At 43.4% G+C, this 13,994-nt stretch overlaps 1 protein-coding gene across 5 annotated transcripts in view; it reads left to right on the top strand.

Annotated features, from left to right (window-relative positions):
• The window catches only part of GAS7 (growth arrest specific 7), a 111,552-nt gene extending 103,761 nt beyond the window's left edge, over nt 1-7,791 (top strand). For all 5 annotated transcript variants that reach the window (XM_069749137.1, XM_069749133.1, XM_069749134.1 and 2 more), the window contains 3 exons: nt 5,238-5,317; nt 5,502-5,600; nt 5,683-7,791. In XM_069749137.1, the coding sequence (XP_069605238.1) occupies nt 5,238-5,317; nt 5,502-5,600; nt 5,683-5,796 (293 nt within the window). In that variant the 3' untranslated portion in view covers nt 5,797-7,791. The remainder of the gene's footprint in view (nt 1-5,237; nt 5,318-5,501; nt 5,601-5,682) is intronic.
• Nucleotides 7,792-13,994: the final 6,203 nt, after the last annotated feature.

Below are 13,994 nucleotides of genomic sequence, written 5' to 3'. Positions count from 1 at the left end.
TACAAGACCACGGAGTCCAGAAATGTTACAGATTGTCGCCCTCTAGTGGCCACAGGAGGGATCAGCGCATCCCTCAGACCTTGGGGACAACAAAGAAATAGTGTAAACCTCCATAAACTGCTCATATAATAGAGCCCATCCTGTGCCTTATATATTACACCCCTCATATAATAGTGCACATCCTGTGCCTTATACATTACAGCCCTCATATAATAGTGCCCATCCTGTGCCTTATATATTACACCCCTCATATAATAGTGCCCATCCTGTGCCTTATACATTACACCCCTCATATAATAGTGCCCATCCTGTGCCTTATACATTACAGCCCTCATATAATCGTGCCCATCCTGTGCCTTATACATTACATCCCTCATATAATAGTGCCCATCCTGTGCCTTATATATTACACCCCTCATATAATAGTGCCCATCCTGTGCCTTATATATTACATCCCTCATATAATAGTGCCCATCCTGTGCCTTATATATTACACCCCTCATCCTCCTATAATAGTGCCCATCCTGTGCCTTATATATTACAGCCCTCATATAATAGTGCCCATTCTGTGCCTTCTATATTACACCCCTCATATAATAGTGCCCATCCTGTGCCTTATACATTACAGCCCTCATATAATAGTGCCCATCCTGTGCCTTATACATTACAGCCCTCATATAATAGTGCCCATCCTGTGCCTTATATATTACACCCCTCATATAATAGTGCCCATCCTGTGCCTTATATATTACACCCCTCATATAATAGTGCCCATCCTGTGCCTTATACATTACAGCCCTCATATAATAGTGCCCATCCTGTGCCTTATATATTACACCCCTCATCCTCATATAATAGTGCCCATCCTGTGCCTTATACATTACACCCCTCATCCTCCTATAATTGTGCCCATCCTGTGCCTTCTATATTACACCCCTCATATAATAGTGCCCATCCTGTGCCTTACACATTACACCCCTCATATAATAGTGCCCATCCTGTGCCTTCTATATTACACCCCTCATATAATAGTGCCCATCCTGTGCCTTATACATTACAGCCCTCATATAATAGTGCCCATCCTATGCCTTATATATTACACCCCTCATCCTCCTATAATTGTGCCCATCCTGTGCCTTATATATTACAGCCCTCATATAATAGTGCCCATCCTGTGCCTTCTATATTACACCCCTCATATAATAGTGCCCATCCTGTGCCTTCTATATTACACCCCTCATATAATAGTGCCCATCCTGTGCCTTCTATATTACACCCCTCATATAATAGTGCCCATCCTGTGCCTTATATATTACAGCCCTCATATAATAGTGCCCATCCTGTGCCTTCTATGTTACACCCCTCATATAATAGTGCCCATCCTGTGACTTATATATTACACCCCTCATATAATAGTGCCCATCCTGTGCCTTATATATTACACCCCTCATATAATAGTGCCCATCCTGTGCCTTATACATTACAGCCCTCATATAATAGTGCCCATCCTGTGCCTTATATATTACACCCCTCATCCTCATATAATAGTGCCCATCCTGTGCCTTATACATTACACCCCTCATCCTCCTATAATTGTGCCCATCCTGTGCCTTATATATTACAGCCCTCATATAATAGTGCCCATCCTGTGCCTTCTATATTACACCCCTCATATAATAGTGCCCATCCTGTGCCTTCTATATTACACCCCTCATATAATAGTGCCCATCCTGTGCCTTACACATTACACCCCTCATATAATAGTGCCCATCCTGTGCCTTCTATATTACACCCCTCATATAATAGTGCCCATCCTGTGCCTTATACATTACAGCCCTCATATAATAGTGCCCATCCTGTGCCTTATATATTACACCCCTCATCCTCATATAATAGTGCCCATCCTGTGCCTTATACATTACACCCCTCATATAATAGTGCCCATCCTGTGCCTTATATATTACACCCCTCATCCTCCTATAATTGTGCCCATCCTGTGCCTTATATATTACAGCCCTCATATAATAGTGCCCATCCTGTGCCTTCTATATTACACCCCTCATATAATAGTGCCCATCCTGTGCCTTCTATATTACACCCCTCATATAATAGTGCCCATCCTGTGCCTTCTATATTACACCCCTCATATAATAGTGCCCATCCTGTGCCTTATATATTACAGCCCTCATATAATAGTGCCCATCCTGTGCCTTCTATGTTACACCCCTCATATAATAGTGCCCATCCTGTGACTTATATATTACACCCCTCATATAATAGTGCCCATCCTGTGCCTTATATATTACACCCCTCATATAATAGTGCCCATCCTGTGCCTTATACATTACAGCCCTCATCCTCCTATAATAGTGCCCATCCTGTGCCTTATATATTACACCCCTCATATAATAGTGCCCATCCTGTGCCTCATATATTACACCCCTCATCCTCCTATAAGTGCCCATCCTGTGCCTTATATATTACAGCCCTCATATAATAGTGCCCATCCTGTGCCTTATACATTACACCCCTCATATAATAGTGCCCATCCTGTGCCTTATATATTATACCCCTCATATAAGTGACCATCCTGTGCCTTATACATTACATCCCTCCTATAATAGTGCCCATCCTGTGCCTTATATATTACACCCCTCATATAATAGTGCCCATCCTGTGCCTTCTATATTACACCCCTCATATAATAGTGCCCATCCTGTGCCTTCTATGTTACACCCCTCATATAATAGTGCCCATCCTGTGCCTTCTATATTACACCCCTCATATAATAGTGCCCATCCTGTGCCTTATATATTACACCCCTCATATAAGTGACCATCCTGTGCCTTATACATTACATCCCTCCTATAATAGTGCCCATCCTGTGCCTTATATATTACACCCCTCATATAATAGTGCCCATCCTGTGCCTTCTATATTACACCCCTCATATAATAGTGCCCATCCTGTGCCTTCTATGTTACACCCCTCATATAATAGTGCCCATCCTGTGCCTTCTATATTACACCCCTCATATAATAGTGCCCATCCTGTGCCTTATATATTACAGCCCTCATATAATAGTGCCCATCCTGTGCCTTATATATTATACCCCTCATATAAGAGTGCCCATTCTGTGCCTTATATATTACACCCCTCATCCTCCTATAATAGTGCCCATCCTGTGCCTTCTATATTACACCCCTCATATAATAGTGCCCATCCTGTGCCTTACACATTACACCCCTCATATAATAGTGCCCATCCTGTGCCTTATATATTACAGCCCTCATGTAATAGTGCCCATCCTGTGCCTTATACATTACAGCCCTCATATAAGTGCCCATCCTGTGCCTCATATATTACACCCCTCATCCTCCTATAATAGTGCCCATCCTGTGCCTTATATATTACAGCCCTCATATAATAGTGCCCATCCTGTGCCTTACACATTACACCCCTCATATAATAGTGCCCATCCTGTGCCTTATATATTACAGCCCTCATGTAATAGTGCCCATCCTGTGCCTTCTATATTACACCCCTCATATAATAGTGCCCATCCTGTGCCTTATACATTACAGCCCTCATATAATAGTGCCCATCCTGTGCCTTATATATTACACCCCTCATATAATAGTGCCCATCCTGTGCCTTATATATTACACCCCTCATATAAGTGACCATCCTGTGCCTTATACATTACATCCCTCCTATAATAGTGCCCATCCTGTGCCTTATATATTACAGCCCTCATGTAATAGTGCCCATCCTGTGCCTTCTATATTACACCCCTCATATAATAGTGCCCATCCTGTGCCTTATACATTACAGCCCTCATATAATAGTGCCCATCCTGTGCCTTATATATTACACCCCTCATATAATAGTGCCCATCCTGTGCCTTATATATTACACCCCTCATATAAGTGACCATCCTGTGCCTTATACATTACATCCCTCCTATAATAGTGCCCATCCTGTGCCTTATATATTACACCCCTCATATAATAGTGCCCATCCTGTGCCTTCTATATTACACCCCTCATATAATAGTGCCCATCCTGTGCCTTCTATGTTACACCCCTCATATAATAGTGCCCATCCTGTGCCTTCTATATTACACCCCTCATATAATAGTGCCCATCCTGTGCCTTATATATTACAGCCCTCATATAATAGTGCCCATCCTGTGCCTTCTATGTTACACCCCTCATATAATAGTGCCCATCCTGTGCCTTATATATTACACCCCTCATATAATAGTGCCCATCCTGTGCCTTATACATTACAGCCCTCATATAATAGTGCCCATCCTGTGCCTTATACATTACAGCCCTCATATAATAGTGCCCATCCTGTGCCTTATATATTACACCCCTCATATAATAGTGCCCATCCTGTGCCTTATATATTACACCCCTCATATAAGTGACCATCCTGTGCCTTATACATTACATCCCTCATATAATAGTGCCCATCCTGTGCCTTATATATTACATCCCTCATATACTAGTGCCCATCCTGTGCCTTATATATTACACCCCTCATCCTCCTATAATAGTGCCCATCCTGTGCCTTATATATTACAGCCCTCATATAATAGTGCCCATCCTGTGCCTTCTATATTACACCCCTCATATAATAGTGCCCATCCTGTGCCTTATATATTACAGCCCTCATATAATAGTGCCCATCCTGTGCCTTATATATTACAGCCCTCATATAATAGTGCCCATCCTGTGCCTTATATATTACATCCCTCATATAATAGTGCCCATCCTGTGCCTTATATATTACATCCCTCATATAATAGTGCCCATCTTGTGCCTTATATGTTACAGCCCTCATATAATAGTAAAACCTACAAGAGAAGTAAGTAAGCAAAAACCCTGATGTAACTAAGTAAAAAAGCAAAAGTGCATTTAAATAAGAGTTTTTAGTTATACTGTTTTGTACCTCTGTTATTTCTGTCAAAATTGTCGTAAGGAACCCATTGTGGGTATCTGTCCCCTTATATTGGTGAGATCAAGCCGATTTTTAATTGTGAGCACACTGTAGCTATTTTCTTCTATAGTGTAATAATGCAGTAGTGCCCTCCACCGCACCTGACATATTACAGCGCCTACATGGAGGCGCCAATCATTTGGCCTTACACAGTTCTTATGTAATTGTACCATTCATATATTTTTGAGGAACGTCTATATCACGTCTCCCCCTCTATCTTCTTTCTGCAGGTGATGACCTCATGAGATGCGTCGACCTCTACAACCAATCACAATCCAAGTGGTTTGAAGAGATGGTGACCACCACCTTGGTAAGTGGCCGGTCACTGTCGGAGAACCTTCTAAGACCTCAGGTCCCTTTTACTTTACCCTGAACATCCCATGGATGGTTCTTCTGGAGGAAGCTCACATTTCATATTCCTATGGCTCCTTGGATCTGGGTAATGTCGGATCTTCCAGGTTGGACTATCTCTCATGTGGTTTTCTGCTCTTTAGGAACTGGAGAGACTGGAGGTTGAGCGGGTGGAGATGATACGTCAACACCTCTGTCAGTACACACAGCTACGACACGAAACGGACATGTTCAACCAAAGCGTAAGTACCGGCATCTTCTCAGTGCACCGTACACCATCCTGAAAATTCTGAGTAACCCTCCATGTTTGCTCCCTCCCTGCAGACGGTGGAACCTGTGGACCAGCTGCTCCAGAAAGTCGATCCTGCCAAAGACAGGGAATTGTGGGTGAAGGAGCACAAGACAGGTGACATCCGGCCCATCAACTTGGACATATAGACTGTTTTTGACATATTTTGGATCCTTGGTTCGGAGAGTTCTTTATACGCCTGCTGCCCGGATACTGTACATTGCTGTAAAATATACAAGGTCATTCCTTGCCAACTTACCAAATCATTATTTTTGGAATAGGGGACATTGGGATCTGTTTGTCTCTGGGTCCGTGCATTGACCGGCATCACGTGCTGTGTCTCACTTGGCGCCAACCAGCTTAGCTTCTCGTACGGTACCTGGCTGGGGACTTCTTAAGGCTTCTGCCACACTGGACGATGCTGAATAAATGCCACGTGAAAATAGCATAAAGTTATAAAAAAAAATATCCGGACAGGTATCATAGTAATGTCAAAGTCAAGAACATGTATTCCACCCCTTTAGGACATCTTAACTAGCAATGGCACCCATGTCATGATCCCCTAAACCTGGGGACCCTTGGTCAACTGCTTTGGAAGCTATCCTATTTGGATAGGAATCAACTAGGCACATAATAATTTATCTCGGTGTTATAGAGTAGACCCAATTCACCCAAGAAGACGACCATCAATGATCCTCCCTTGTTCAGAAATGTCATGTTTCTCGTGTTAATTTTCGATCTTGATGGACCAGGAAGCCCTGATTGGAATCATTGTTCTTATATCATTCCTTAGCTCTAATTACAAACCCTTGAGAGGTCCAAATGTGGTGCCAAAGAACAAGACAACATGGCCGTAAATTCTGGTCGTTCAAGGCCAACCATTAAAAATCATAAATAACTATAAACCCTTTAGGCCATTTGGCAGATACTGAAAAATGTTAATGTAAAAAAAATTACCAAAGTTATGGAGAAGTCCACCCTTTAGGACATCTTATCGATGTCAGTTTATCTCTGAATTGTAGAGTGGACCCAACTCAACCATGAAGACGACCATCAATGGTGTCCTTTCATGTGTTCATATTTTATCATGCAGGAGTTGGCCGATTGTTCTTATATCATTCATGGCATCCCTTTTTCTAACTCCTGACTTTGTTCTACGAGGCCTGGAGAAGTTGAAATGTGGTGTTCAACAACAAGGCAACATGGTCACCAAATTCTGTCCCGGAAGAGCATTTAAAAATCACATTTTAGATCCTTCCTTTGGTAAATATTTAAAAACTTTGTAATACAAAATTTTGGTAAAATTTTAAGTTCCTTCTCGTGCCACCACCAAGTGTCACGTCCAGGTAAAGCAAAGCCACCATAAGTGACTGTTTGCTCTTTTTTAAGGTCATTGAGATACATAAGCCTCGTATCTGAAAGGAGCCTCCAAAGGGACCACCGTAGACCCCGAAGAACAGTAGTCATTAGAATTTGGGGTATTTTTCTGGAGGTTATTTACAATTTTTTACATTTTTAAAAATGTTTAATATAAGAATTCCCGAAATATGAGGGAACGTGAATTTCTGTAGAGATGGGATGGACTATGATCAGGTGTCTTCCATATCCCCAATCCGGTTCCGCCGCGCGTTCGTCCTGCTGTTTGACTGTTCCCCTATGAGAAGCAGCGCCACCTAGTGATCTACTACTATGAAAAATGTTACATTTTGTACATTTTTTCACTATTTTCCAAATTAAATCTGAAAAGACCAGATTCTCCCCCGATTTCCTGTCGATACATCTGGTTGACGTGATTTTTCGTCCTCGTGTATATGGTCGGTTCCTGTGTAAATTCTCGCCTGTGTTCCTCCCCGTATTCTAGCAGTTGACACCCGCTCCTCAGCGCCAGCCTAACGCCAGTTCCCCTGCCCCGCCACCTTTTTGTACAGATATATTGTAAAAGACAAGAAAACTTTACAGAGTCTATAAAACTAATTTAATGGGATGAAGCGGAGAATTGTGTCCGATGTTTCACATTTGTGTAAAGTTGTGACTTCATTGTAACGAGACTGAAAATTTATGGGAAAAAAAGAAACATCCAGAAAAATGAACGGAGGAGATTCCCGCTGTGTATCCAGAGCTCTAATAAATCATCTATATACCCAGATCCTGCTCAGCGGTATTATTTATCATCACGCCAACGGAGAGGTGGGACTGTGCAGTGTAGGAATGTGTATGTATGTGTGTGTGTGTATGTGTATATATATATATATATATATATATATATATATATATATATATATATATATATATATATATATATATATATATATATATATATATATATATATATATATATATATATATATATATATGTGTGTGTGTAGTGTATATATACAGCAGAAATGGTACTGTCCGGTGTATGTATCGGAGAGATGGTACTGTGCAGTGTGTATATACAGGACAGGAGCAGTGGTACTGTGCAGTGTATATATACAGGACAGGAGAAGTGGTACTGTGCAGTGTATATTGTCACGATATTGTATGGGGTATAATATGATGTTGTAGCTTGTCCTTCAGCACATGCTGGGGGCTAAACCCCCCCCTTCTCTGTCTGGCTCTCTTTGTTTCTCTGTGTGCTTCGGAATGTATGGTAGAAGGGGGTTTTATTGCCCGGGCCATAAATTCCAGGCTCAAAGAAAGTTACTTGTACCCCTCCCAACTGCACTAGCTGGAACTCGTAGAGAAACTTCCAGAATCCATGAGAGTCTTTGTTCTAATATGATAAGATATTGGGCCAACGACTGGGGCTAAGCGAATATTAAATAGATATTGCTAAAGTCCATCGGAGCCTCTATCCATCACGGTAAACCTGAGCTTCTAACTTCATCAGGTAAAAAAGTAGGGATTTCTCTGTAATGACGCATCACAAATAGGACATATTTGATCTCATTAGAATGCCAATGTTAATACGAGATGAATGCTGGGTTTGTTATGTCTGACATGTTCTGTAGCGGAGTTACAGGCATTAGACAAATTTAGGTTAAATCTAGTAAGACTGAAGAGGTAGGACGGACTGGGTAAACCAACCCCTTTTAGTGATGTCACCAGACTGAGCTATAAGTGTTATGCCAGACCCCAGCAGTTAGTCTGTCTGCTGGAGCCTATGTGCATCTGACTTGAAGAGCTGTTCCTAACAGTGTCCTGATGCACTGGGACAGATGGAAACACCACTAGCCTGGTTGCCCACATGATCTGAACACATGTAAGTGTTATTTCTCATTTAACCCCTGTTATTTTTATAATTACCTTATACATATTTACAATTGTCTCATATTGTAACATCTTTATATAACTTTTTATAAACACTGCCTGAAAATCGTTTATGGAGTGTAATATTTAATATACTAGATTCATTCTTACTGTTCTAAAACGTACCCTGTCTCCTGAAGGGAATTACGCTACTGTGTTGGGTTAGCTTCGGACCCATTTAATCGAAGCTGGTGGCAGCTTACTGTGTGCCGGCCTTTGGGAGTCGTTGTAGCGACTACGGCGTTAATTATTGTTCCTGCCTGAGTGGGAGTAGTTTATCGCATCGCTGCAGCGTGCCCAATAGCCAGTACATAGCAGGCAGCCTTTCTGGGAACTAATTACCCAGGGTGCAGTACCTAATCTGACCTGACAGAAAGGGGGGCGCCAGAGAGCTGCAAGTTTTAAGTGGAACTGTAAGCGGGATATACATAAATCCCTGCAGTTCGTGGTATATTGCAGAGCAGTCGGATAACTAGAATAAGCCCCTGCTGTAAACTAAGAGGTCAATAGCCTTGTGTGTGTTTTTTCATCACGTTGTGGAGTGGAGGGATAACTAAGATAAGCACCCCTGCACATGTGATAGCCGTCTGTTGGCCTAAAGTCACCCCGACCCGTGACGTGGGGGTGAAAGTCACGGTGTGAATCGTGACATATATATATAGGACAGGAGGAGGTGGTACTGTGCAGTGTATACTGTACATATAGGACAGGAGGAGTGGTACTGTGCAGTGTATATACAGGACAGGAGGAGTGGTACTGTGCAATGTATATATGTATGTATATATATATATATATATATATATATATATATATATATATATATATATATATATATATATATATACTAGATTGTGGCCCGATTCTAACGCATCGGGTATTCTAGAATATGCATGTCCCCGTAGTATATGGACAATGATGATTCCAGAATTCGCGGCAGACAGTGCCCGTCGCTGATTGGTCGAGGCAACCTTTATGACATCATCGTCGCCATGGCAACCATTATGACATCTACGTCGATACTGTGCCCATCGCTGAATCAGAAACGTGGGATTTCTACGTCCTTTATGACATCATCGTCGCTGTGCCCGTCGCTGATTGGTCGAGGCCTGGCGGCCTCGACCAGTCAGAGACGCTTGATGTCTACGTCCTTTATGACATCATCGTCGCTGTGCTCGTCGCTGGCCTGGCGGCCTCGACCAATCAGAGACACGGGATTTCCAGGACAGACAGACAGACGGAAAAATCCCTTAGGCAATTAGATAGATAGATATATATATATATATATATATATATATATATATATATATATATATATATATATATATATATATATATACAGGACAGGAGGAGTGGTACTGTGCAGTGTATATATACAGGACAGGAGGAGTGGAACTGTGCAATGTGTATATAGAGGAGGAGTGGTACTGTGCAGTGTATATATACAGGACACGAGGAGCGGTACTGTGCAGTGTATATATACAGGACAGGAGGAGCGATACTGTGCAGTGTATATATACAGGAGGAGCGGTACTGTGCAGTGTATATATACAGGACAGGAGAAGTGGTACTGTGCAGTGTATATATACAGGACAGGAGGAGTGGTACTGTGCAGTGTATATATGCAGGAGGAGTGGTACTGTGCAGTGTATATATACAGGACAGGAGAAGTGGTACTGTGCAGTGTATATATACAGGACAGGAGGAGTGGTACTGTGCAGTGTATATATACAGGAGGAGTGGTACTGTGCAGTGTATATATACAGGACAGGAGAAGTGGTACTGTGCAGTGTATATATACAGGACAGGAGGAGTGGTACTGTGCAGTGTATATATGCAGGAGGAGTGGTACTGTGCAGTGTATATATACAGGACAGGAGAAGTGGTACTGTGCAGTGTATATATACAGGACAGGAGGAGTGGTACTGTGCAGTGTATATATACAGGAGGAGTGGTACTGTGCAGTGTGTATATACAGGACAGGAGGAGTGGTACTGTGCAGTGTATATATACAGGACCGGAGGAGCGATACTGTGCAGTGTATATATACAGGAGGAGTGGTACTGTGCAGTGTATATATACAGGACAGGAGAAGTGGTACTGTGCAGTGTATATATACAGGACAGGAGGAGCGGTACTGTGCAGTGTATATATACAGGAGGAGTGGTACTGTGCAGTGTATATATACAGGACAGGAGGAGTGGTACTGTGCATTGTATATATACAGGACAGGAGGAGTGTTACTGTGCAGTGTATATATACAGGAGGAGTGGTACTGTGCAGTGTATATATACAGGACCGGAGGAGCGATACTGTGCAGTGTATATATACAGGAGGAGTGGTACTGTGCAGTGTATATATACAGGACAGGAGAAGTGGTACTGTGCAGTGTATATATACAGGACAGGAGGAGCGGTACTGTGCAGTGTATATATACAGGAGGAGTGGTACTGTGCAGTGTATACAGGACAGGAGGAGTGGTACTGTGCAGTGTATACAGGACAGGAGGAGTGGTACTGTGCGCACTCATCACTCTTTCCTCACTGCTGACATTTCTTGTTTCCTCCGGTATCACGTCAGTGCGGGAGACAGCACACACATCACTCTCTCCTCACTGCTGACATTTCCTGTTTCCTCCGCTATCATGTCAGTGCAGGAGAGAGCACACACATCACTCTACTCGCTGCTGACATTGCTTGTGATGTGAGGGACAGGCAGGGCAGTAGTCGTGGCTACCAGCATTTGTAACAGTGTGCCGTGACCTCCCATCACATAAACACGCTGCCCATCACACAGCATACCTGCAGCGTCTTCTCCAGCTCCTTCAGGGACCTCAGCACCTTTCAGGGACCTCAGCACCTTCCCGGAGGTCCTCTGGATCCACTTTGGAATAAACAGAGTCGCAGTCCACATCACTCTTTCCTCACTGCTGACATTGCTTGTTTTCTCTGCTATCGCGTCAGTACAGGAGAGCGCACATACATCACTCTCTCCTCATTGCAGACATTACTTGTCTTCTCTATCATGTCCGTACAGGAGAGAGCACACACATCACTCTCCCCTCACTGCTGACATTGCTTGTTTTCTCCGCTATCGCGTCAGTACAGGAGAGCGCACACACATCACTCTCCCCTCACTGCTGACATTACTTGTCTTCTCTAGCACTTCAGTACAGGAGAGAGCACACACATCACTCTCCCCTCACTGCTGACATTACTTGTCTTCTCTAGCACTTCAGTACAGGAGAGAGCACACACATCACTCTCCCCTCATTGCTGACATTACTTGTCTTCTCTATCTCTTCAGTACAGTAGAGAGCACACACATCACTCTCCCCTCACTGCTGACATTACTTGTGTGAGGGACAGGCAGGGCAGTAGTCGTGCCTACCAGCATATGTAACAGTGTGCCCTGGCCTCCCATCACATAAACACGCTGCCCATCACACAGCATACCTGCAGCGTCTTCTCCAGCTCCTTCAGGGACCTCAGCACCTTTCAGGAGATCCTCTGGATCCACTTTGGAATAAACAGAGTCACAGTCCATTCCAACTTTAACAAGAACTTCTTTACTAGGACTTGTGCACAGCATGAACATATTCTTCACAGTATCATCATCATCAGGGTATACAGCAGTAAACTCTCCTGTCCCTTTCCTTCTCTTTCTACCGCTAAACTTGCTTCCGGGACGGACCGTACCTTTCGATCTCTGTGTCCTCTCTGTCCAGTTTTGCTTGCCTTATGTGGGGGTTCCCTCAAAAGCTGCTTCGCCTCAGCTCGGAGGGCATCAGCCCACGCAATCATCTGCCACATGATGAGCGACCTGCCCATACTGCTTAGCCTTCTGCCAGCAACTGCACACCCACTTAACTACACTGCTGCTATATCTCCCCCGTGAGACAATCAAGGTCCTGAATATCTGCTGGGTTCTGTGCCTTGTTAACGTTGCGTGGCACGGTGTTGCCCCGGGCTATCCAGCCCTGCTAAGCGAATGGGCGCCCTCGCCCCAACTGACAACAATCAGGAAGTATCCTACAACTTATCCCATCGTGCCCCTCCTATAGTAACCATTTCTAAACTATGTACTACAGTTCCCCCCATTTAGTGGCCCATCTGAGACAATGCTCCCCTTTTACATCGTGCCCCATCTAGTGACTGACCCGGGGTAATACATTCCCTAAATAAAACATGCATAATATACATGATAGCAGTAACATTAAATGTACACACCATAGCAGCATGGCAAACATACTTAAAGGGGTTGGGGGAAAGGTGTTACATGTATTACAACCCCTTACGTTTCCTCCGCTATCACTTTAGTGCAGTAGAGAGCACACATCACTCTCTTCTCGCTGCTGACATTGCTGGTCTCCTCCATTCCTGCCGAACTTTCCATTTATGGTATTTTATGACTTAGAATAAATTCTACATCGCCCAGAACTTTTCGCAGCCAATGAAAATGCATAAATACTGACTCCGTCAACCCCCCCCAGGGATGGTATAATGGGGTCTCCCTGAGAGATGTCAGAGCTCTGCTCGTTTTTCCATACGATGAGCTGTAAGTTACTTTTTCGGGCATTGCAGCATTAGAAGGGACCCCAAATAAAAGAGCCTCCTTGACAGAATGTAGCATTAGTGCTGCACAAGGTGGCTCTTTTAGTTAAAAATGCCAGGGGGGGGGTGACAGGTTCCCTTTAGTACTTTGTTGCGCCACCTTTTGCTGCGATTACAAGTCTCTTGGGGTAGGTCTCTATCCGTTTTGTACATGGAGAGACTAAAATTCTTGCCCATTCTTCCTTGGCAAACAGCTCGCGCTCAGTGAGGTTTGATGGAGATCGTTTGTGAACAGCAGTTTTCAGCTCTTTCCACAGATTCTCGATTGGATTGAGGTGTGGACTTTGACTTGGCCATTCTAACACCTGGATACGTTTATTTGTGAAGCATTCCATTGTAGATTTTGCTTTATGTTTGGGATCATTGTCTCGTTGGAAGACAAATCTCCGTCCCAGTCTCAGGTCTTTTGCAGACTCCAACAGGTTTTCTTCAAGAATGGTCCTGTA

Source organism: Ranitomeya imitator, chromosome 2 (genome assembly GCF_032444005.1).
Source record: "Ranitomeya imitator isolate aRanImi1 chromosome 2, aRanImi1.pri, whole genome shotgun sequence".
Taxonomy (NCBI): domain Eukaryota; kingdom Metazoa; phylum Chordata; class Amphibia; order Anura; family Dendrobatidae; genus Ranitomeya; species Ranitomeya imitator.
This window is presented reverse-complemented; position numbering and strand designations above follow the sequence as displayed.